This window comes from Hoplias malabaricus, chromosome X2, assembly GCF_029633855.1.
Source record: "Hoplias malabaricus isolate fHopMal1 chromosome X2, fHopMal1.hap1, whole genome shotgun sequence".
In the NCBI taxonomy this organism is placed as follows: domain Eukaryota; kingdom Metazoa; phylum Chordata; class Actinopteri; order Characiformes; family Erythrinidae; genus Hoplias; species Hoplias malabaricus.
Window position 1 is genome coordinate 18,571,661 of NC_089819.1, and position 23,976 is coordinate 18,595,636.

Sequence of the window (23,976 nt, forward strand, 5' to 3'; positions counted from 1 at the left end):
AATACCTGATATCACAAACTGTCCACTGAGAATAAACTGACAGTTACCATGGCACATGCATGTCTTCAGCAAACCGTCAAGTGTACAAAACTTCCACTGAAGCATGGCCCGAGGTGTTCCATTCGGGTAAAGCTGCCAGAGACCATGTAAGACCCACAGGACCTGCAACATGCCTGTACATGTGACTTTTGAAGAAAAAAATGAAATGCATGAACAACAAAGATATAAGTAAATGAATAAAGATAATACAGCACGCAATTTTTTAGCTTATCATGAATAGGGTGCCTATTAAAATAATGAAAACATTAAAAGAAAAAGGTGAAAAATGAGAAACCAAATGATGAAAATGAGTTTATTTAATTATTTATTAATTTTTCAGTGCCTTTGTTTAAAATAAATAATGGTATGGTGGAGAAAATAAAATGACTAAGCATGAAAATTACAGTGTTTTAAAAAGAACTGTGAGCAACATCAGTACAATCTTTAAGTTTATATATAAACAAACATACAAAACTGCACTTTGAAAGTAAACAAATGTAGCAACTCACTAGAATCAAGTCTATTGTCCAACTTCTTGGAAAACAGTAGTTAAAGAGCCTTTTCAGGGGCCATTATTTTACTCGACAGTGTTAAAACTTAGTGTTGAAGCTGTTTCCTAAGTGTAATATGCAGTTTCACCTCCTATTTACTGTCAACTCCTATTTACTGTCAAACAGCACAATAGTCTAGCTAATTGTCTGTATAAGAAGTAAAGTGCATGTGCAACACTATTTTGATCTTGACACCAAATTCAAGGCTTCAGTGAGTGTTTTTTTTCTTTCTTTCTTTTGAACATTTAAAACAACAACGTGGCAGTGCTCACACACTTCCTTCAGGACTCAAAGGAATGCTTTAAACAATGGTAAATAATTAGACAGCGACGGCAGAGGAAGTAACCGATTATGAATATATTAAATACTGTTGTCATTCAAACGGTTTACAGCGACACTCTTCAGAACAGAGCATGCTGCTCTTGCATGAGAGACAAAGCTCCAGAGCGGACATCACTCATGGTGACATTGCATGATAAAAGCACTAAAACATGATCATGAGTGCACCATTTTACGGGACAGTCGTCAAGTGGAGAAATCACTACCTCTACCATTAGAATAGTAGCAAAACAAGAGAGCATCTGAGACATGTACCAAAGCATATTTCATTCCCTACTTGAAAAGGTCCATCGTAGGTCTATACACCAGTGCTACAGATGATTTGCTTTTAAAGCGCTGAATTAATTGACTATAGTACCACGATGCGTGAAGGCCAACATTATGTATGACTGGGATGTCCCAGTGACACAGAGGAGACAGTTCTGAGCAGCATGTTTTTCTTTTTTGGGAAGAGGAGAAAAAAAAAAAAAAAAAAAAAAAAAAAATAAGATGCAAGTCAGCATTACATTATCTAAATGAATATTTGGGTTATGACCCCCAGATGCAGCAGACTCTCAGTCTCTTTTACAGCAAAGAGACAAAACCTCTGTACATCAGAAAGGAAAGCCCTGCTGCAAATGAGCTTGCCAAACTGAGAAATATTTCAAGTAACAAGAACTCAATCAATAAAAAAATGCCACAGGCTGGAGACAGAGGACAAACTCTGAATAGACCAAATGAAGAGCATGTTGGCCGTCTGTCCAAACATTCACTCACACACAGCCACTCTCATTACAGCACAAGCGGAGAGAAGTTGATTGTAGACATCTCTGTGATTTCTTTGCAGTTACAGTAAGCACATGAGCACCTCTTGATTACAATTTCCCAAAGATGTGTTTGACTTCACTTTCCACCCTTCTTTGGCACACCGGGCCTTTTGGCCTGCCACAGATGATTGTGAATCGTCAGAGCATCAACGCTGACAGACACAGTCTTGGCAGGTATTACGGTGAACTGCTTGCGGTCAGAGCTGTACTTGTACAGTTTGTCAATCATCTTCTTGGTGATGCTTTTAGGCCCTGTGCCAGTGAGCTTTTGGATCTCCTCTGTGTCAGGAAAGTACGAGTAAAGTGCCCGGAACTGGCAGCCTCCGTCTCGGAAAAGAATCATCAAGTGGTTCGAATCACATTTCTCAAGTTCCTGCAAACACAGAGTACAAGTTACATATCTTCGTAAATGCTTATGAAGCATACTCTAAATGTACATTTAATTAGCTTTAAGGAATATAACACACCTCAAGGATGGAGTTCTTCTGCGGTTCATTTACTTTCCCTGCCAAGCAGCAGTGAGAGATGGCATTGTGGATTATCGGCTTATTAGACTTTGCACTAGGCTCTTTGAAAAGCTTAGGCCCTGTAGGAATCAAAATAACCAGTAAAATAAATTAGCACACTGACAGAAATAAAAACATTCAGATTTCAGCACTAGAAATAACGTGAACAACAACAAGCGGTTCATTTATTTGCCGGATCCAAGTCAGTATCTGATATCTGGGAAGATTTAAATTGGGTTGTGTTTCCATGAGCTTTGTACAAGAGAATAAAGGTCTACATTATGTTCACAAAACAGTTAAGGAAAATATAGAGCCTAATAACATGGACTTTTTTAAATGATAAACAGCTTCTTGTTAATTTTATACTGTAAAAATATGAAGAGTGAACACAACAAAACATCAGTATGTTGAAATCTATCAGTATCAAAGATATATACACAGTACTTTACAAAAGGTTCAGGCACCTGAGAAAATGAGATTTAAAAATCTATTTATCTGAGCAGTAGGTGTTTATTTGCTATTAGAAAAAAGGGGGAAAAAACTCACAAATATTAGAAAACATATTACAGTAAGTAGTGATATTCTGTTTGTGGATGTGTTGGTTTAATGCTTCCAAAACCTCACTTCATGGCAGTCCAACATTATATAAGGTACTTTTTCAGTACCAAATTTTACTGGTTAATAAATATTTTATTATATTACATCAAGTGTATTGTTTTTGTCAGTTTATTTTTACTGTAGTTATGTTTTTGTACGTATTGTAATTGTATATAATTTTATTCAAGCACCACTTGTATTGAGAATATATTTGAAATAATAATCATTTTAGGTGCCTAAGATTTTGCACAGTACTTTATCACAGCACTAATCATTGCAAACACACCCTGACAACAATTTCATTGTTTGTATATTCATTTATTTTCTGTAACTGCTTCATCCTGGGCACCACTCCATCACAGGACATCCACAGCCAATTCACATGCCCACTTTTAGACCGTATCCCAAGTTCATCACAGACAGTGTCACAAGGTGAGGACAGAACCCATGACACCAGAACCCTGGAACTGCGTGGCAGCATCACCATACTGCCCATCCTTCATAGTCCATGTCTCAAAATGTACTTAAAAATGTGAAAGACAATTTAATTACTTAATGTACTGGAATAATAACTTATGTCAGTTGTCTTACCAGTGTATTCCGCCATAGATGTTGATGTAATGGAAGATGCCGTGGAACCGTTGTCCCAGTCGCGGTCTGTAGTCCGACTGAAGCCTGAAAACGACTCTACTGATTCCCCCCTAGTTGTGGAAAGAATACGCCGATAAGACCAATGGTGTTCAGATACATTTAGAGGTCAGTGTCTGGATAAGTGATTGATTTTTAAGCTGACATTAATTAATACCACACAGGCACTCCCACACATACCGCTGTGATCCTGCACCCCCTGAGTTAACACTATCTGGTTCTGTGGTGGCCACAGAAGACAGTGACAGATTAGAGCCAGACTGGGCACTGACCAGGTTCTCATCTGGGGACAGAAGACAATAATTAGCCTTAACTGTTTAGTCCCTAAAGAGGAAAGGTTTACCAATAATGTTTAGGTAAATCACAATGTAGCAAAACATTTCCCCATCAGATTGTGGAACTGAAGGACGAGGTAATGATCTCTTTACAAGATGTCAGTTTTAAACTCCATTGAGAAACACTGAAGGATGCAAGTTGCTTACTTGCAGAGGAGCATTTTGAGTGTTGGTCAGTTGAATGTTCTTCTTTCAACACAGACTTTGGTCTGTGCTTCTTGGGCTTAGGTTTGGGTTTAGGCTTGGGCTTGGGCTGTTCCTGCTCTTCAATCATTTCTTGCTGTTTTTTTCTCAGGTATTCTTGCTTTATCAACTCTCGCCTTGCTTTCTCTTCCTCTTTTCTCATTCGATCCTCTTCAGCTTTCCGCCTGAAACAAACAACATGCTCTCAGCAAAGGTTTCATGAAGTTAAAATCATGAATTAAACTGCAGAAACCTTCAACAATGTCATTGTATAAGACAAATGAAAGAATAATTTTAATCTAAAAGCAAGTGCAACAATGCAGCGCTTCAGAAGAGCGATCAGATTCAGATATGCGCCGTGTGCAATTGTCTGCCTCCATTTTCTCCACTTTTCCCCAACATCCCTTCCCTCTTCCAAATGTCTGCTGTGTTCAGTCTGCAATCTTTTTTATTTTTATTTTTTTTTTTTACATTTTTCAGCAAGACAGAAAAAGACAGATAAGCAGCACCAGCCTCATACACATGAAAAAGCACATACTGCAGTCTGACTACTGTGCATGCATACACAATGATGATGTTGAAACGTATGTCATTCAGCCATAATTTTAGCAAACTCTAATTATAGTTTGTGGTAATGAATTAGCATGCTCTCATTAAACTCGCCTAACGCTAAATTAATCCCCATGTTATCATATTCAGAGTGTGCTATGAAATATGGAAAGGGGAAACAATTATTCAGCTAATTAAAATAACTCCCATGCATGATTAACTTTGACATAATATTAGTATTAGTATTATATATTATTATTAGTATTAGTAAGGATATGCATCATCAAAGATACACTACAAAACGTACATTTATTCAGGAAAAAAAAGGTGGGCACTATATTCAAAATAAATGTGCTTTGCATCAAAACACATCTACAAGTCCCCCTTACTTTAATGAATTGTACTGGTTTATCGTACCTGGCTTCATCCCTCTTAAGCTCACTCTCTACCTCCAGCTGCTGTTTGCGGACCCGAGCTTCCTCTGCCTTCTTCTGTTGCTTCAGGAGAAAGGCTGCCCGTTTTTTGGCCATTTCATCCTCTGCTTTCTGTTCATCCTGTAATTCATGAAGTATGGAACACTTGAGTTAGAGGTCATCATTTTCATGCAATTTTGTCTAAAATGCAAAACAAGCCAGTACCTTAAAGAAGAAGCCCATGCCCGTCTTCTTTTCACCATCAGCTGCATCTGAGGAGACATCTAACGTGTTGGAACTTCCATCATCTGTCTGGGCTGCCAAGTCTGACAAGTCCACTTCGATGAGGTTAGCCTTGCTTCTTGTGTCCTCAGACAAGACGTTCTCGCAATTAGGACCATTGTCAAAAGTTGCATCAAGGTCCCTTAGTGTATTAGACACATCTTCATTAAATGTGATTCCTAGGGCGACAGAGCTTGGCTCCCGCGAGACTGTACGCATGTTTGCCTCATCATGAAGATGATAGGTAGTGTTCTTCAGAGCACCTTCATCTTTGTTGAGTGTCTCATAGTCTGCTCTGGGGGTCCTGCCCCCAGGACTGGCTCTAGCAGTAGGACTGTCAACAGGAGTAGGCGTTGATATTTTTGTCCCTTTGCTGTGCTCCTTGGACAACTTCAACTCAGATGGTTTGGAACGAGAACGTGCAGAGCTGAGCTTAGGGGGCTTCCGTACTACTGGGCTCCCACTGGGCTCCACAAAATGGATAGCAGCTCTGACTTTTGGTTCAGAAAAAATTGCTTGGTCACCATTAGGCTGTGCAGAATCTGGTGGGGACTGGATATTTTGCTTCATGAGAATGTCTTGCTGTAGAGACAGTTGCATCATCTGCTGCTGAATACTGCTGATAGCCTCATTGAGCATATCTATGGAGCGGTTACACTCATTAAGGTCTACTTCCTCATCTACATCTAAGGCACTAGGGGGCATGGCAGCTGCACTTTCCCATTCAAGGGATGCCTTTTCTGGCTCTTCAGTGCCTTTCTCTCCATCCCTCATTGTATCAAGACATGAATCATCTTTAGACTTCTCCTTTTCCCCATTGAGCTTCTGCTCTTCTTTCAAGTGGTCTGCTTTGAGGGGCTGAGGAAGTGTGTCGCTCTTCCCTTTTTTAACTATGTGCAGAAAGGCAGCTTTTCCAAGTTTCAGTCTTTGCCTAGCACATAAGATTTCCATCTTCTTTTTCTGGGTCTCGATGGCACGCCGTTTCTCTTCAAGTTGCATATGCAACTGCACAAGTTCAGAAGCTAACATATTGGCACTGTCCTTGCTCTGCTGTGTGGGACTCTGGTCCCTCTTCATCCTCCAGGATGTGAGGGGAATGGGACCACTCTCTGAGCCATCTGGTGTGGTCCTTTGTGAACTGCTGGCGCTGGAGCGAATGTCTTGATTACTGCCAAACTTCTGCATCTTCCGCTCTGCAAAACTGGTCATTCGCACACTGCCACTGGCTACACTGCTCACCTGTGACTGAACACTAAGGCCGGGGCTAGAGCACCTGCTTCCTTCATCCTTGTCCTCATGCTCCTTCACATTCATATCTTCTCGCAGTTTTGCAGATTCCACATCCTCTTCATACATCAGCCGTTTCTGTGGATGCAGCTCTTTTGTTAGTTCTGCGTCCTGCTCTTCAATGGTCTCTACGGTCTCTATATCAGATTCAGGCACTATGCCCCAGGCTTGGACAGGCCTCTTATCCTCAGGCACAGATGAATGCAGGTAGAACCCTGTAGACTGTTCAGCAGAAGGCTCTATGCTGCTGGTTACCATAGGTCTGAAGGCATGAGTCTGCCCTGGAGGTGCAGGCACAGAGACATTTAATTTGGGCTCAGAAGATATCTCGAGCTCAGAGCTTGAACTAGCATTGAAGGTACGGTTAAGGCTGTGTGGAGGTCTTCGCCGAACTGAGGGTCCATCTCCTCCACCAACTCTTCTTCCTGCACCACGCACTTTTGCTTCACCAGACTCTTCCTCCTTGTTCAGACATATGGACTTTTCTTTTGCAGGTTTCAGGACAGCAGGCATCAGTGGTTCCAGATAGAAACTGGCAGTTCTGGAATCCAAACTGGCTTCTTCTTGTCTTCCCCAAGCACTTGTTTTAGCACCATTCGTGGCACCCTGGCACTCTCTTTCTGAACAATTTGCCAGAGTTATGTCATTTTTTGATGACTCTGCCTTTATAACAGTCACCATCTCATCGACTTCATCCATGTTAACATTTCCTAACAGTGTGTGACCGTTAATTCGTCGTGGAAGAGCCTGGCTAGGGTGACTTTGGTGCTTGGGTGTGACAGTAGAGGCCAGGCTGTCCTCACTGATGGAACATGTTAGACTTGCACTGTCACCTGAGGCCAAGTCTGCATCACTATCCGTGGCACAGTGGAGAACGTAACGATTCAGCTGGGACAATGGCCTGGTTTATAATTAAGATTATAAGAAAATGAAATTTGGGTCAGATAAGTATCAATGAACAGTTTTATATGTAAATTGTATAATCCACAACAATTTTTTTTACCTCTGTCGTTTGTCTGACCAAGCAACTGACCCCCGACTTTCTTGTGTAAGAGAATTTGAACGATTTCTACAGGCTGGATTTTAAAAAAATAATAAAAAATACAAGGACACTGTGAATAACAAAAGCACTCATTTGATATCTTATGACGCACTAGTAATAGCTTATAATCTGCTTGGTTGAGATCATTAATGAAAAAGTTATCAAAAGCTTTACACTGTTCCACAATATATTTCTATAAAAGTATGCCAAGCATAAAAAAAAAATTTTTCCCCTGCCAGTGGCCATGTTAAATTCTCTATAACACTACACGCTTAGTGTCCTACCTGAAGCATCTTCTCCTTGCTGAGCTTTCTGTTGCCTCTGTCTCAAAGGAAGTAGTGGATGTGAGGGACTAAAGCTTGAGCTCCCCTTGCTACTAAAAGAGAAACAGGGCAATGTTGGCAGGCCTCCAAAACACAAAACAAGGGCAAATTGTATCCAAGTTTACTGGAGTCCAAATCTAATCTTAACTGACAATATTCATTTTCCATGTGGCTGGACAAATATAGACAAGCTGTGTTAGGAATGACGGCCCTATTTTACAAATTTTGAATAACGCCTTTTAACCCCAAAAGCCACCGAAACAACATACTCCAAGAAAACTGAATTATTCAATTTACACTAAGAATTTTGAAAGATCTATTTACCCTAGGTGTATTGTGGTGTGTTAAAAAACATATACCAAATATACAATATTTTACAAGACCACCACATAACACAAAAAAGCTTCACAAACCCCAACACAAAGCCGTAAATGCAATGCTACTTTTTTAAACAGTGAGAGTGAGGAAAACGTAATATGATCAGAAAAGTGTATATATAGTCATCATTTTTACAAATCCCATAAAAGCTCATTAACAGACCTTACAGTCAGGCTAATCTTATAATATTTGTCACATTTTGAAAAAAGGGAGCTCTGAATAAAGCAGACCACTGTTCACCTTATTTTAATCATTGTACAGAAAGCTTCCAGAGCAGCTAAAGTGTGTTGAAAAAAATGCTAAGGAATGAAAGAAGGTAAATTTGGCACCCACAAAACAACTAACAACATCTAAACTCTGATGATGTATAAAAGATGCTCAGATGAAAGGTTTACACATGAAAGTGGGGAGGGCTTTTAAGACTTACAGATGATCAGATTCCTCAGGGTGCAGGAAGTACCTGTTACACACTTCTGGGCTGTTGGGTACAGGGTGAGCTGGATCAGCAATGCTAGGGGAAACCAGGAAGCTACGTTTGGTTGCATTGGAGATAGGAACAGAGGGACGGCAAGTCTTCGACTGAGGCATAGCTTTTGCTGTGAGAGAGATATTTTATAAGTCATCACCATTAGATAGAATAGTGACTTAAATTACATACATTAAAGCATATACAATAACTACTAAATAATTACCACCCAACATATATATATTTAAAAAAAATATAGCAGAAAAATTTAGGGTATGTCCAACAGGGGTTGCAAAGATCAGTGAACAAACTGAGTAACTTTTTCATTAACCGGCTCTGTGGGCAGTCAAGGACAGTGGCCATATTGGAAAACACAATACGAGCAAATACATAAACACAATGTCCAAAACATTTTATTAGTGGGAAACATTAAATGGGAAAAAAATTCATTTTACTGCAAGCAAATATTACATTTTTAAACATCAGGAAAATATATTTTCTCACCATCCTTGAATTCCTGGACATCTCTTGGCTGGACAAACTCAGGTTTCACAATCTCAAACCACCAAAATAGTTCAGCAATAAATACCATCACATTGTGCTGAGGAAAAAATTGTTTGGGAAAACCACTTAGAGAATTTATAGTTTACATGGACCTATGCAAAAACATGGGTCATGCTCAACTACATAAGAATGAAAAGTATTCCATATCTTACTTTGAGCACAAGCGGGGCATACAGCATGTCTTCTAGTGTTAAATAGAAACCTTTGTTAAGGTACTCATTGGCAAATTCCTTCAGTAGCTGGATGTTATATAGACTGTCTGCTATTGAGGTGACCTCCTTCAAGCATATATCTGCAGGGAGACCAGAAAGATATGCTTAGCAAACAAGTTCTCATATGCTAGGTGAATGACATTTAGGAAGTACACACAGGGCAGCACTTAAATATGCAGTCAATATTTGGTTAAAGGTTAAACTATTAGAAATGCACATTCCTAACTGCTATAGTTCAGCCTATTTCACAGAGAGGTACATTTTCAAATGGTTTGTGCATGCTAAAATACTACAATATTCAAACAAATATTCCTATGGCATTTACTTTTTTTTCACACTAAACCCAAATACTAAAGCCTAGTTATAGCGGCAGAACAAAAGGTAAGTGATGATTTAACAAAAACACACAGCTTTACTATAAACAACACTTAAAAATGCCTACCATCAAGCTTCATTAGGTCAGGGCAGTAGTAGTGGACCACAGTCAGCAGGGCAGCACCATCGCACACATCCCTCATCAGATCCTCCAGTAGGGGGAAGTGAGGCATCTGGCGGCCTGAACCATGCTCCCGCCGGTAGCGCACCTTAACGTGACAAAACAGTGGTTCAAAGATGCATAGATAATGTGTTCAAGCTGAAGCAAACCTGGCATAATATTCCAGAAAAACTAATAAAGTACACACCAACGTATTTTAAGTACACAAATTTTATCAAATAAATTATATAAATGGTATCCTTTGATCCTAACATACATAGCATGAATGCAGTAAAAAAATCAATAAATAAAAGCAACCATTGCCAAAAGCAGAGCTGATGAAACCATAGGATAAAATACATGTATTTATTTAATTAAAAAAGCGCTACTTATTGAATGAAGCCCTTAGCACCAATTTACAACACAACAGCACTGTAAAACCACACGAAATACAGCATACTAACTTACTTCACTAACGAAATAAGATTCAAGGTCGTCCATTCCTTTGAGAGCACAGGTTTTACTATAAGTGCATTTGCCATTTCAGCAAACATAAGGCTACGTTCACACAGCAGGTAGAAGTTGCCCAAAGCCAGTCTGATTCCTCATATGTGACACAGGTGTGTCTGTATGAGCAGCACAAATCACATTGGATCTGACTTTTTTTTTTTTTTAAATCAGATTTGGGCCAATTTTATGTGTGGCACTGAGATTCAACTCTTGGAAATTTGTGAAGAGTTATTATCTCTTAAAACACATTTTTAAAAAAGCAAAGAGAAACTAGGCCATCCTAGTTTTAGCCAGACCACCACTAGCCAAATAGCCATAGGTTTATCTGGCATTTCAAAAACAGCTAAGCCCAAAATACATACCCTTGTCATTGGTAGGTCCCGAGAAGTTTTGGTGCTTCATATCAATGTTTATACAATACATAAATAACAAATAGTATACTATAAAATTTGTTTATTACTTGTTTTTGAACATTTCTAAAAGCAAGCACCTTAACATTTTATCAACCAAGTAATCTATACTTGATAAAGGAACAGGGCATCACTGGGAACTACATATTTATGTACTGACTTATATTTCTAAATGTTATTATTTTGAGTAACACTTCGCTCTGGTGTTCTGGTTTTAATAATCCAGAGGGGACATTATTTAAGGGGGGGGGGGCATCAGTTCATGTTTTAGTATTTTTTAAAGTCTTTAATTAATGCTCTGTTTTTAACATATAACTCATTTGGAATAAAGAAAATGATTATTTTGTGATGTAGTGCTGCACAGTAAAACACCAGTCCAGTTCTATAGCTTCTATTCAAAAAGAAAGTGATTTGTGTGAAACAGGTGGACGTTTCAGGTCAGTGAGTTTGAAGCATCGTCCTTTTGCACACGCAGGTCAGTTTAGGAGCTTGATCTGTTCAGACTGATGTCAGATATAGGTCACATTATTTAGTATGTGTGAACGTAGCCTAAGATCGCAGTTAATTCATATAGTAAAGTACTCAGGCTGAACCAGGAACGGTCATCCTTGAACTTGCTAAAACAGTTTCTAAAACAAACGTGGACTAAGCCTAGTTAGATATTATCACAAAATGAGAGCAGCAATATAAAGATGTGAGACAGTTAAGAATGGAGATGGAGGACGGAGGAGCATCATACCACATGTGGGTACTCCACAAGCTCCGGCATGCAACTGGCCAGCAAAAGCGTAAGATCGGGCTGGAGGGACAGATGCAGCAAAGTGAGAGGGTGAATCTTATGAAAAACAAACTGAATAAAGGTGACAGGAATGATGGCTGCCATGTATATTTCAGCACAGAAATGTTAAAAGGGCTAAATCAGGAGTTGCTCAGTAGGGGTGGGAAAAATTATTCTTTCATGCATCATAAATCTTTCTTCATAATTTTTTCTATGATTAACAAAACATTTATAGACATTATAAAGATTTTGTGATGTTGCATAATTTAAAAAGAAGGCAAATTTATGCATCATGTCATGTATAAAGTTTCCCACCTCTATGGCAAAAAAAAAAATTCTCAAACACACTCTCTCTCTCTCTCACACACACACACATGGTGGAATGTGTTAGCTCATACGGAGTGGGCTTAGGGGAGTGAAAGGCAGATTGTTCTGCGATTACTGGATAACGCGAGCCACTGGGCAGTAGGGTTTGCCAGTATAATTCATTGCAAATCCAAAAGAAGCGTGGCCTGGATGGTGGGGTGTGCACACATCAACACATCTAATGCGTGCAGCAGTGGAGAAGAAAGCACTGGCAGCCAACTTACAGGTACTAGCTTCCAATACCACTTTGAGGGAGACTATCCGAGTAGCAAGGGAGGAGGAGCAGGAGGAGGTTAGAGGGAGAGAGACAGGAGAGGAGCAGACAGGAATGTACGGTCAGAGAAGAGAAGAAACAGAACTGACACACAGGCTCCAGAGGAGGGAAAAAAAGACAGAGGGAAGGGACTGGTGATACTGAAGAAATTTCAAATGGAATACTTCCTCTGCGATATAATGAAAAGACTAAGTTGTATGGCTACACAGTCCAGCAAGACAAGAGGCTATCAAAACTCATACTGCTGTACACATTCTGCTCTGCTATATCATCTTTGGAAAAAATGCAAAAAAAAAAGCTGAAGACAGTGATACCTTCTGATGACTGGGAGAATCTAGCAGATGCTGCTTTACTTTGAATTCCTTCTCTGTGATTTCTCGCATTTTCAGGTTCACCTGAAAACAATAAAAGTATTATCAGAAGGCCGTGTAGTGATTATGTTCTCTACGTTCTAGACAATCTGCTTACACTGGCAGCTTTCATTTGCTTTGTCTAAAAAGGTAGCCAAAAGGGGGAGGAAAAACAAATCCTTTACTCCCTAGGGCATTTCTAGCCTCACATGACGTGAAGTAATAACACGAGACAAAAGTAAAATTAACTAGTTTTAGTTTTAGACTTAACAGTTAACACTTTGGAATATAAATAAGAGTTAGGGTTATATCACGATGTAATAGAATGCAACACAAATACTGTTTTCCCTCAATTACCTTGTTTTCATAATTGCTGAAGGCCAAATTTGTAAAAATATGATTCAATTGCCCAGCCCTACTATCCAGGGGAATGTGGGGTACTAGAAATACCAGTGTTTCAAATTTTTCAAAATGCCCCACCTTTATTATCCAGATCATCCATTCATGCACAAATTTCAAACACCTGCAGCTTTTTTGTACTATACAACAACTGGAGGTTATATGAAATTCATTATAGTAGCCCACCATATCACAATTAAAAATATTCTTCTATTCTTCTAAGTGTTCTTCTATGTACGGAAGCACACAGACACATTTATTTATTTTCTTACTACCTGAATAGAATGAAAATAAGTTTATGCAGAACTAAGGTAAGCTGTAAGTTAAGCACATAAAGCTATACACTGATATTTTCTATTTGTGCTTTTAAATGTATTGGGGTCATCAAAAGGTTTGAAAACACTGTTGAGTTTAATGTTATATACAAACCCAAAAATATGTTCTCAAACACCCACCTTGTTGATCCAGAAGATCATGGCATCCTCCAAATCAAAGGGGAGCTCTTTTGAGGCGCTGAATGTGGAGAAACGTTTGACACAAGTCACTACCCTCTCAATGCTGATCATCTCCACTGTGTAGGCCATCATCAGGGCATCAATCATGGGCATATGGGAGCTCTACAAGACAGTTGAAGTTTACCAGTCAGAAAAACTGTGTGTGTGTATATATATATATATATATATATATATATATATATATACACACTTTGGTGGCATTTAAGTACATGGAGCATACAGACAGTGACTAAAGGGATTCATTATAATCAACATATAAGAGCAACCTTGCTGTAATACAATGTTACAGCAAAATACTGTAACACAGAGCTCATACTGTAACTCCATGTAACATATGACAACTCTTTTGAATTATGATATTAGGGCCCTTTAATAATAAGCAAAAAATCTAAAAACTCAGAAGTGATTCAGGCACTCAGAAACCAAAAGGAAAAAAAAAAACATTCCAGAAGTGCAACCTTAAAAAAAACATTAGGACAAATAATTGTGCTAGTAATCTTTTTTTGGATAAATAAAACACACTCTAAATAACAATTATATAGTTAGACACTCAGGTAGTGAACAGTTTACAAATGTTTGTAACTATATAAACTATATATTAAAAATGGTTAAAATCTCTGACATGCTGGAACAGGTAAAAAGTAGACAGTGAAAAAACATGTATGAATACAGCAAAAAGAACAAAGTCCCCACAAGCAAATAGAAGCAATGGAAAATCACAAAAAAATAATTCTTGATCTGCAAAGACATCATATAGATTATAAATTCATTCACTTCAAACACCTCTTTTGTTGAGGTTGCAGGATTCCACTGTGCATACTTTAGCCTATATGTTGTTTAAAAGGTTTCTGTCAGCATTTCCAGATGTAAGTCAAGTGTATATTCAAATTCAGCTTGTCATTTCAGTGCATCAGATTTAAAAAACCTCTTTCATACATGATTTGCCTTAAGCTTTTGTATCTACAGCCAACAAAAGCCTGCACACATACATGTAAGCCAGACAGGGGACAAGTCCTTTAACCTTTTTTTTCCTCTCAGGGTGTGTGTAGGAGCCCCAGCTGATCACTACTTCAACTCCCAGAGCCAGACTGTCTGCACGCATCAGCTCCACCACAGAGCCCTTCCTGTTGTCATGGAAACCCCTTGCCCAGTCATGCACTTGCTTCTTCTCCTTAAGTTGCATAAAAATGTCACCACAGCCCAGATGTATTGGTCCTTCACTCCAGACTAATGTATTGGCTCACTAACACACTGCCTTTCTGACAGATTAACTTCTGATCCTGACCATGAGCGAGACATCTTTACAAGTCAGCCAAAGGAGGAATACTACGGAGATGTCTGGTTTCCAAGGTAACAGAGTAAAATCAGAGATATCCTGACCATCCTCAGGGGGCTCTGGGGCCTTAAAGCCTAACCTGCTCATTCTTCAAATCTACACTGTTTTGCTGATTTGAGCTTTGGTTGTTGGCAACACAGTCTGCTGCTTTTCAGCTCCAACCTTTGTGAGCCCTGCCCTACAATGTTTCAGTTTAAATATTCACCCAACACACCTGCTCTTTATACAGCAGATCAGGCTTTAATTCTTGAGCAAGCTCACCACAATGCACCATAGAGCCGTTGAAAAATAATCAATTTGCTATTCACTCTGTAGAAGAGTATCTGATAAATGCATACATTCAAATACATAGAATCTCTGATCAGTAATAAAATCTGAAACAACCACAGAAATCTAATCACAGGATTGAAAAGAACAACAATGGGGCTAAAACAGAAAACAGGATAAGAAATTGATGGGAAGTTACATAATTGCATTATCCTTTTGACAAACTCAACAGGCTGGCCGAAAATCAATGTGTGATCAATAGGGCCTAAAAACCAAACTGGGAGGGAACAAACAAGTCTGTTACTGAGGTGAACAGAGGTTGTTGAACTAAATTTATAGAAAATACTAGTCCTGACACTAACCCTAAAAACAAGCATCTCTTTTTGTTGAAGTGATCCAAAACTACAGTAACGCAAAACTGGCTCTACCTGAACATTTGTTGTATGAGGCCCATGCCTAACAATAAACCAGTTAATATTGTTTTCTGAAAAAACACATCATGTTTTAAACATTATTTACTTACTACTAACAACAGGAAGACAAAACTAACTAAACATGTTGGGCAAATTGGGCTAAGAATTATCTCAGAATTACTGGACAAAAGGTTTCCCTCTTTTATTTGATTTCATTTGATTAAACCAGATGGGGGTATTTGCACAAGATATCTTGTAAGACAGTATATACCCATGCCATTAGTGGAAAACTTGGTACAGACATTTAATACCTCAAAACATGACAAGAAAAATGCATGTTTTCCTAAAGTAATATGAAGAAAACTTAGATAATCTTGCTGTATTTGAACAGCGTCCTAACTTTTGATGATTATGTTCATAGTGAGCAAATATTTCACACACACACACCTTGGAACAATTAGGTTTTGTCAAACAGGTTTATGTGGATTACGTGCCACAAAGCTCTGTACAGGGTGTGGGCTCAATGAAATACATTTGCATGTAAAAGAGATAAAACCACAAGTGGGTGGACAGAGTTGAATCACAAACATTTATAATTTTCTTTCACTAGAATAGGAGAACACTGCCAGTTAATATGTACTTGTGGAAATCAATGCCATCCTCTTTTTGAGTGCGTTATTAGGATCTCTTGCTTTAAGGTTTGCACAAAAGACAACATGCACCTTGGGGCAAAAAAATTCAGACACACGCTCGCACACACAAAACATAAGCTTTCTTTTGTCTGATTTTGTCAGTGTGCCGATAAGGCATCTACAACAGGAAGAGTTCCTCAGACTGACATATTTCCTTGCCATCAGTGTATCTCTGAGATGACCTGGGATTAAATCTCTTAACTATCAATGCACACTATTATGCATCTCAGTCCCATGTGGATGTACAACCTAATAAATGCTGAAAAGTTTCATGCAGAAGCACTGTCTCCAGTACTAAAGCTGCCCTTAACTCTCTCATTACTTACCATTTTGATTGGCTGACAAGTGAGATCTGCCTCTGTGACAGGCGTATCATCGCCCTCCATGACATAGATACCTTTGCGGGACAGGGCTTGGATGACCGACTGATGGGACTGGAGTGAGGCCACCTGGTCTCCTTTGAGGATGAGGCCACATACACGACAATACAGCTCAGAAGACAGTAACAGCCGGATCACAGGGGGTTTGATGTGCTCTTGCTCATACTGGTCTGTGTAGAAGGGATCCCGCAGGTCCTCTGGGATATGATCTGGTAAAATATTGGAAATATTAAAAAAACAGCAAACGTGATAGAATTCCAAAGCTATGCAAGGTAACACAAAGATCAGTAAATCACTTAAGGCTGGTATTAAGGGTGTAAGTCAATTAAGATGTCACAGTGGTATTGAGGACACACGGGGTATTTCCAGGTGAGAATCGATTAAAAGCCAACATGTACAACATTGTGTAATGCGCCAAATGTCTAGACTAAGCCTTGTTTTCCAGATTTTCTGAGAGACTGCTGATTTGTATGTGTTGCCAAATTGAATGAGGGTGTGAAAACAAAGCTGGGCTACCATGCTTCATGGTTTTAGAGCTCCCATGTCAACACTGATGAGCTGTTGCAGTTGGTATCTGGCTTCACAGCACCAGTGTTAACTAAAGTGAGGAACCTGTCCTTTATTTTTCAATGGCATAGCAGCATTTGTTCTTTTCCCAAATCTACCACAAGTCCTATCCATTTGTACCTTTGCACTACATGAAAAACTGTCTACAAATTACCCTCCTGCATGCAGTTACACACACCTGAACTCTCTGGTGTAACGTAGGAAAACCTGCTGTGTGTCAGGAACCCATGAACTTTATACAAACTTACATTTTCACTGATGGATTCATTAACGACTGAATAGCTACATTTAAACAGTGTTTTTGCAGTGACTAAGCATATTTCCTGGCAGATAAATAGATTATTGGCAGGGTTAGGGTTAGGCTTTAAAACTGGATTGCCCAAAATACTTCCCAGCTACTTCAATGCTATGACGTGTTACAAAATATACTGAGTGTATATACTGAGTACAAGCACACTTCTGATGTGGTATTAACTATAAATTAACTGCTTTTTGAAATCTTTTGTTGTTGTCAACTGTGATCATATAAATAAAAAAAGTGACTAATAAAATTATTTTTATTCATCGTAATTAATATTTTTTGATTGATAGCTTTAAAATGTGTTGACGTGTAAAGCAGTCCAGCTTAAACCAAACATTAACAACATTATAAAACTCTACAGATGAGTCAGCTATTTTTATTTTACCATCTCAGCTGCCAAATAAATTGTACTGCATATTTGGCCTGGATTTACGGCCCTTAAAAGAGAGGTAAGCTGATTAAATATCTGTATAGACACCAGTCAACATTTTTCACACATATAAAAACTAGGGTTGTGTCTTAGTTTATCATTTTGTGAAAGCCACTGTTAATTATCTAAACTAGGCATCTGGGTGTGCCCTAGTCCTGAGTAAAATGGGCATAGAGGAGAAAGCCTAATTCACACGCCTGGGCATGTTCTAGGGATTGTTAGTTTTGTGTGGTACGGCCCAAACAACCTGTGTTGTATATAATTAAATATATTTGTAGTATGAAGATATTTTAAAAATATAAAAAATATCAGTTTGAAATTTGACTTTAAAATGAAACGCTGTATGAAATCCGAAAATGTTCATTGTTACATCCCTAAGGATAAATTTCATATTTACATAACAAGCAAACAAGTTGACGTGATTCATTGCATATTAATTATTGATAAGTAGAGCAAACATGTCTTGAGTGGAATTAGGTCAGCTGTCTCAGAGACTAGTTTCCCAGCCAGTGACAACAGACAACTCCCCTGCACTTGACAGTATGGGGTAGCTGTATATCATAACATGCTTGGGTGCACTAGCCAATTAGACCCACTTTCCATGCCCAAGATACGAACACAGCATTGTAGTGCCATTCATACAACTAGAAATCCACTGTTCACTGTCTCCAAAGATACTTTAGAATGGGCTTTACCAAACTCAAACTTCCACCTCCACCCAAGATGAAACTTGAAAAATCAATGTATGATGCCTGTAATGACATTTGCCCAAACATCACACTGCCTGTGTGCAACAGCCTTTTGCTGTCCTGTGCCAGGAAAAGAACTAAAAATACACTCGGTGCAACAAGGCTCCTAGTTAGTGCTTTTCCATGCTGTGGATTACAGTTAGTGCAGAAAGTTTAGTCAACCCATGTTGTATTACTTTACACAAGACCTATCAATATTTTTGTAGAGAAAATCAGTCTTAATAAAATTGGGTCAAACTGATAAAACTAGTAAGATGAAGTTATAGTAATGTTTAGTGTTAAATGTATTAAATCGCTAGTCATACAATTTCAGTGCCTTGTAGATAGATCAAGTCACTGGGATAATATTAGGGAGCAGCAAGGATAGGATTCATCCTGAAATTAAATCTGTGTAGGCAAACTTGCTGCCCTTCCTCCTGCTTGTGAACTCAATCTTCTCAACCTCAATCTTCTCAACCATAATTTACTGTACTAGGTAGTTCCCACTTCGTAGAAAGAATGACTAACCCATTACTTAAAATCTATAACAAATTTACCATAGTGAGGACTTCTAAAGCCACCATAAAGTTAAATTAGTGAATGCCATGAAAGCAATCTTTTAAACAAAATCTCTTTTAAAGGTGCATTACAATGCCATCTGTTCTATTGTAGGTCACCTACTTTTCCACCAGATGTCAATCCTGAAGACAGACCACTGCAAAACTCAAGGCAAACTCCAAGCGAACCATATCCACAAATAAACTATCCCGGAGTGTCTTTTAAACAGGTTTACTCTGGCACTGAACGCACTTGTGCCATAACAGTGCTAACTTCATTCTCTATTGGTGTTTTTCCACCACATGGGATCACCTCGACTTGGCCTGGCACGGTTCGACTCACTTTCAGCTGGTCGTTTTTCCACTAGCACAACTATCCTGCAAAACGTAGCAAGTGATGTCATAAAACCCCTCTCTAACAGGAACCGCAGGTTTTGAAAACCACAGCAATGCAGGCCTTAATATTAGGCGCTGTTTACTCGTTGTGTATTCATGAGTTGTTTTTGTTTTTTGGACCAAAAATTCGTCGGCCACCAACTCAAGGAGTGTTTGAACCTCTTCAAAACCACAAGATAATGTTACAAATGTGACTGCTGCTATAACTTAAGAAGTTTCACAAACAGCTGTTTTTTGCTGGAACTCAGTATTTCGTGGTGATTCACAGGTCTCTCTGGCCAGTCAGCACGCTGAAAGTTTTATACATTACATTTCATACCAGTTGCAAGTAGGGACTAAAAAAGTACCCGGTTCCAGGTACCGGATTTGGCTAGTGGAAACACAAAAAGAGACGAGTCAAGTGGTTTAGGTTCCATAATGAGAAAAAACACACCAGACATATTTGACAGTTAATTTATAATAAAAAATTAAAGAAAATCCCCTTTAACAATAATTTCAATGGACTTAAAATGTAACTATGATTGTGGGAGTCCATACTTCTAGTCCAACCTGTCAATTTTCTTTCTACTAGCTTTGCAGATGGAACAAATGCTGTTTATCCTGAAGGCTAAATCAGGCATTAGCAGACAGAGACTACTACTGCACTCTCATCCTGGACTTTGCCTGCTTTGACCCAGATCATTCCACTCAGATAAAAAATTAACCCACTTGTGGCCTAAGATTTAATTGCCAAAACATGTAATTTGCCCATCAAATGTCAAAAGAATGCCTGCAAATTTTTAAGGTAAAGAGAGTTGAGTTTACTTTAAGATATTTACATTTGTCATGGTGGCAAAATAGAGTTAATACTGAACAATGATTATATGTTGATTGCGAAAATAAAGACAAACTTAAATGCATATTTGCCATATATATATATATATATATATATATATATATATATAAATAAAGGTAGATCAAATATGATTTATATGTTTGGACAGCTGACCAGGAAAGCCTCAGATCACAAAGTTCAAAATGGTTTAAAAACTCTAGAAATTCTGCTGCTTATATATTGTTAGAAAATCAAATACCCAAATATGTATGAATTAATAAAAACTAACTAATTTTATTGTTCATGTGTTTATTGTTATTATTATCATCATCATATCATAATTAGACATTTGGACAATATTGCTACCATTCTATTTTTGTAATCGCATGTAAGATCTGTGTTAGCATTTGTCCATACACGTGTGTTACCACTTGTGTTTTTGCCTTATAACTCTTAAACAAGAGCAGCAATGAATGTTACATTGAGATGGACAAATCTCACACAAAAAGCAAACACATTTAGAGTGCAGAACAAATCGACTGTTGTTCACCACAAACTGTTTTTCATTTGTAAACAGAAACATGAATTACACTTTAATCTTATCAGCATGGTTTTACTTAATTGTTTAATTACCTTTATTATGTTTTATTAAGAACTACATTATTCTTAATCAACGTCGATGAGAGTAATATCATGGTCTGTCCCCTTGTATGTGGATTGTAAATATTTATGTGGTTGTCTGGAAACCCCAAGCTGAGTCTGCCAGCTGAGTCTTTTCTTTACCAATCAGCTTGGATAGGACCAAGGCCTAGAGATGACAAAACATAGCTTACCGATGCCGTAAGCCTTAGCAAATATCCATCGTAGGTTGGCTGCGATTTTCGCTCTGGCTGAGTCGTACATTTCCAGCGGAGTTATCTCCATTGCTTCGCCCGTTAGGTCCAACTTTCTGCGGGTGCTGTCCCCTCCAGCACCCCCGTCCACCTCCATAACGAGGCTACTGTGTACAGCAGAACCAATGTCCGAAACACAATGTTAGCACACTGTCTGTATTTACTGCTCCACCAGAACTTTCAGATAAACGTGATTCTTAATATAACCCCGTAGAATATAACGTTGACGTGCCAGTGTAGGCGAAGTAACGTTTCGTTATAGAAACCAAATAAACGTTACACAGGCGCTATGCAAATATATGAGCATTGCTAATGCTAGCTTCCCCACACTTCAAGCTAGCTAGACCCCTTTCACGAAGGCTTCTTATTCGATATTCTTCTTCTAATTTTCCGTTCCAACTTAAATTTGTTTAATTTAGACTAAGTTAGACTGATTAACATCCTGGCACCTAAATACGTTATCCAATTATTATTGTAATTTTCCATACCATATTAAATTTCGCAGCCAGGCGCCGAATTTTACTGCTGCGCCAATTAAGGTGGAATGGAAAATTGGTATAAGAAGCTTGGAGAATTAGAAACCAAGCTCAGCTTCATGTAACTTAATTTGATCAAACCAATCCATACCAAAATAGCTCGTGTTTAAGCAGTGAATGTTACACATAGCCACAAATATTAGCGTTAAACAGAAGCTTTGGCTATTTTGATTAACCTTAATAATGCTAATATTGCGCTCCAGCCAGGTGTGAGACAACCTAAAGCTAAAACCTGGGAACTCTTAAGGTTGTCTGTTTTGGCGGCTAACGTTAACAGGGTTATTGACTATTAGATTCATAACGGTTAAACGTTTACATTAAAAACGTTGTGCACAGCAATGTATCACTAAGTCAGAAGTGAACCTGTAAAAAAATAGCTCTGCAGAACAGGGCCATTCATTCCTCCGTGATAACAACGATAGCTTTCGCTGTTAGCTCCCAGCGTTGTGAACTGCAAGCTAACCGTTTACCTTAACGTTACTATGAGCACGCTAAAGCTAAACGGACAATAACAGGGACAACACTGAGCCGAAAAACAGCGCTACATAAGCATACCTTACACGTTGTGCTTTATCAGTAATCCTGTTAGAGGTAACCGTACGTTAAGAGGGATAACATGGGATAAATCCAGCAAGCGGAGCTCATGTAGAGCCGCGGGGTCCAGGCGTAGATAAAGCGGCGGAGAGGCGTTATCCTCCCCGCAACGACACCACCGACACAACCGCGCCTCCAGCGGCTTACAGTCAAACTGCCTCCCACCACCAACCGCCCACAGTAAAACAACCACAAACACCAACATGTAAACACTGTTGCCCGGGCATGATGAATGTTTTTTTAGTATATATATATATATATATATATATATATATATATATATGAGTTATGTTATATTGACATGTAATACATTTTATTAGAACCAAATATTAAGCAACTGAGTATTTGAATTATTTGTGTCAATGTGCATTCATTTGCCTGTGTGAGCTTCATTCATCCATTCATTCTCTGTAACCACTTATTCAATTCAGGGTCGCGGTGGGTCCAGAGCCTACCCGGAATCATTGGGCGCAAGGCAGGAACACGCCCTGGAGAGGGTGCCAGTCCTTCACAGGACGACACACACATTCACTCACACCTACAGACACTTTTGAGTCGCCAATCCACCTACCAACGTGTTTTGGACTGTGGGAGGAAACCGGAGCACCCGGAGGAAACCCACACGGACACGGGGAGAGCACACCAAACTCCTCAGAGACAGTCACCTGGACTGGGACTCTAACCAACAACCTCCAGGTCCCTGGAGCTGTGTGACTGCGACACTACCTGCTGTGCCACCGTGCAGCCCTTCTGCAAATTATTAATATTAATAATAATATTAATCATCATCATCATCACAATAAATTAATTACTGTACTGGTAACTGGTGAGGGTATCCCAACTGGGTACACACTGAGCTTCTACCTAAGTCTCACTATTTGCAAGCAAGGATAATTTGTGGCTCAGCCCTTTGTGCAAAACATTGAGAGAGAACTGTCAAATAGTTCACTGTGAAATGTCATTATATTCCACAATCTGCTGTACCTAATACTTTAAAAAGATTGAGGTAATCCAATGAAATCTCTGTCTGTGAAGGGAAATATTGTTGAAGTGCATGACCTTTGAGTCCTCTGACGACATGCCACGAGAAACTTTCATGCTACTGTGATAAATGTAGTGAAACAGGCTTAGAATCACTTTGAAAAACCCAAGTTACATAACACAGGCCACCGATACATCAGCAAAAGCAATCTGAAACTCTATTACATAAGCAGAAAGATGCATATCAATCCTATATGGAAATGCTAATGAGGTCTCTTGGCCCGAATTCATCTCAGATGGTACAAAAGAGAGTAGATACGTGTGCTGATATCAGAGGAGTCCATGTTCCAGATTGTTTCATTAAAAAAACATGTTGTGTTTTCTTCGCTAATGACAAAAGTGATCCAAACTGTTGTATGGAATGTATGGTTGTACATTATGGAGGGTGCATCAGGGACCAAGATATGTGTTTTATCTTTTTAGCAAGACAATGC

The 23,976-nt window shown here is 38.8% G+C and overlaps 1 protein-coding gene across 4 annotated transcripts; it reads right to left on the reverse strand.

Annotated features, from left to right (window-relative positions):
- Positions 1–384: 384 nt before the first annotated feature.
- Positions 385–22,629, reverse strand: LOC136676634 (calmodulin-regulated spectrin-associated protein 1-B-like). 4 transcript variants are annotated; one of them, XM_066653749.1, is made up of 19 exons: positions 22,463–22,629; positions 21,312–21,478; positions 16,632–16,894; positions 13,538–13,699; positions 12,648–12,728; positions 12,284–12,316; positions 9,963–10,104; positions 9,461–9,600; positions 9,249–9,345; positions 8,739–8,874; positions 7,862–7,953; positions 7,539–7,611; positions 5,192–7,436; positions 4,971–5,107; positions 3,969–4,189; positions 3,667–3,769; positions 3,430–3,539; positions 2,203–2,321; positions 385–2,108 (listed from the first exon to the last, which is right to left on the reverse strand). In XM_066653749.1, exons 2-19 carry the CDS (start codon positions 21,466–21,468, stop codon positions 1,812–1,814), a joined length of 4,608 nt encoding a protein of 1,535 aa, XP_066509846.1. In that variant the 5' UTR covers positions 21,469–21,478; positions 22,463–22,629; the 3' UTR covers positions 385–1,811. The 4 variants fall into 4 exon arrangements, with proteins under 4 accessions (XP_066509846.1, XP_066509844.1, XP_066509842.1 ...); XM_066653747.1 differs by having other exon boundaries at positions 7,862–7,950; positions 8,706–8,874; XM_066653745.1 differs by having other exon boundaries at positions 8,706–8,874.
- Positions 22,630–23,976: the final 1,347 nt, after the last annotated feature.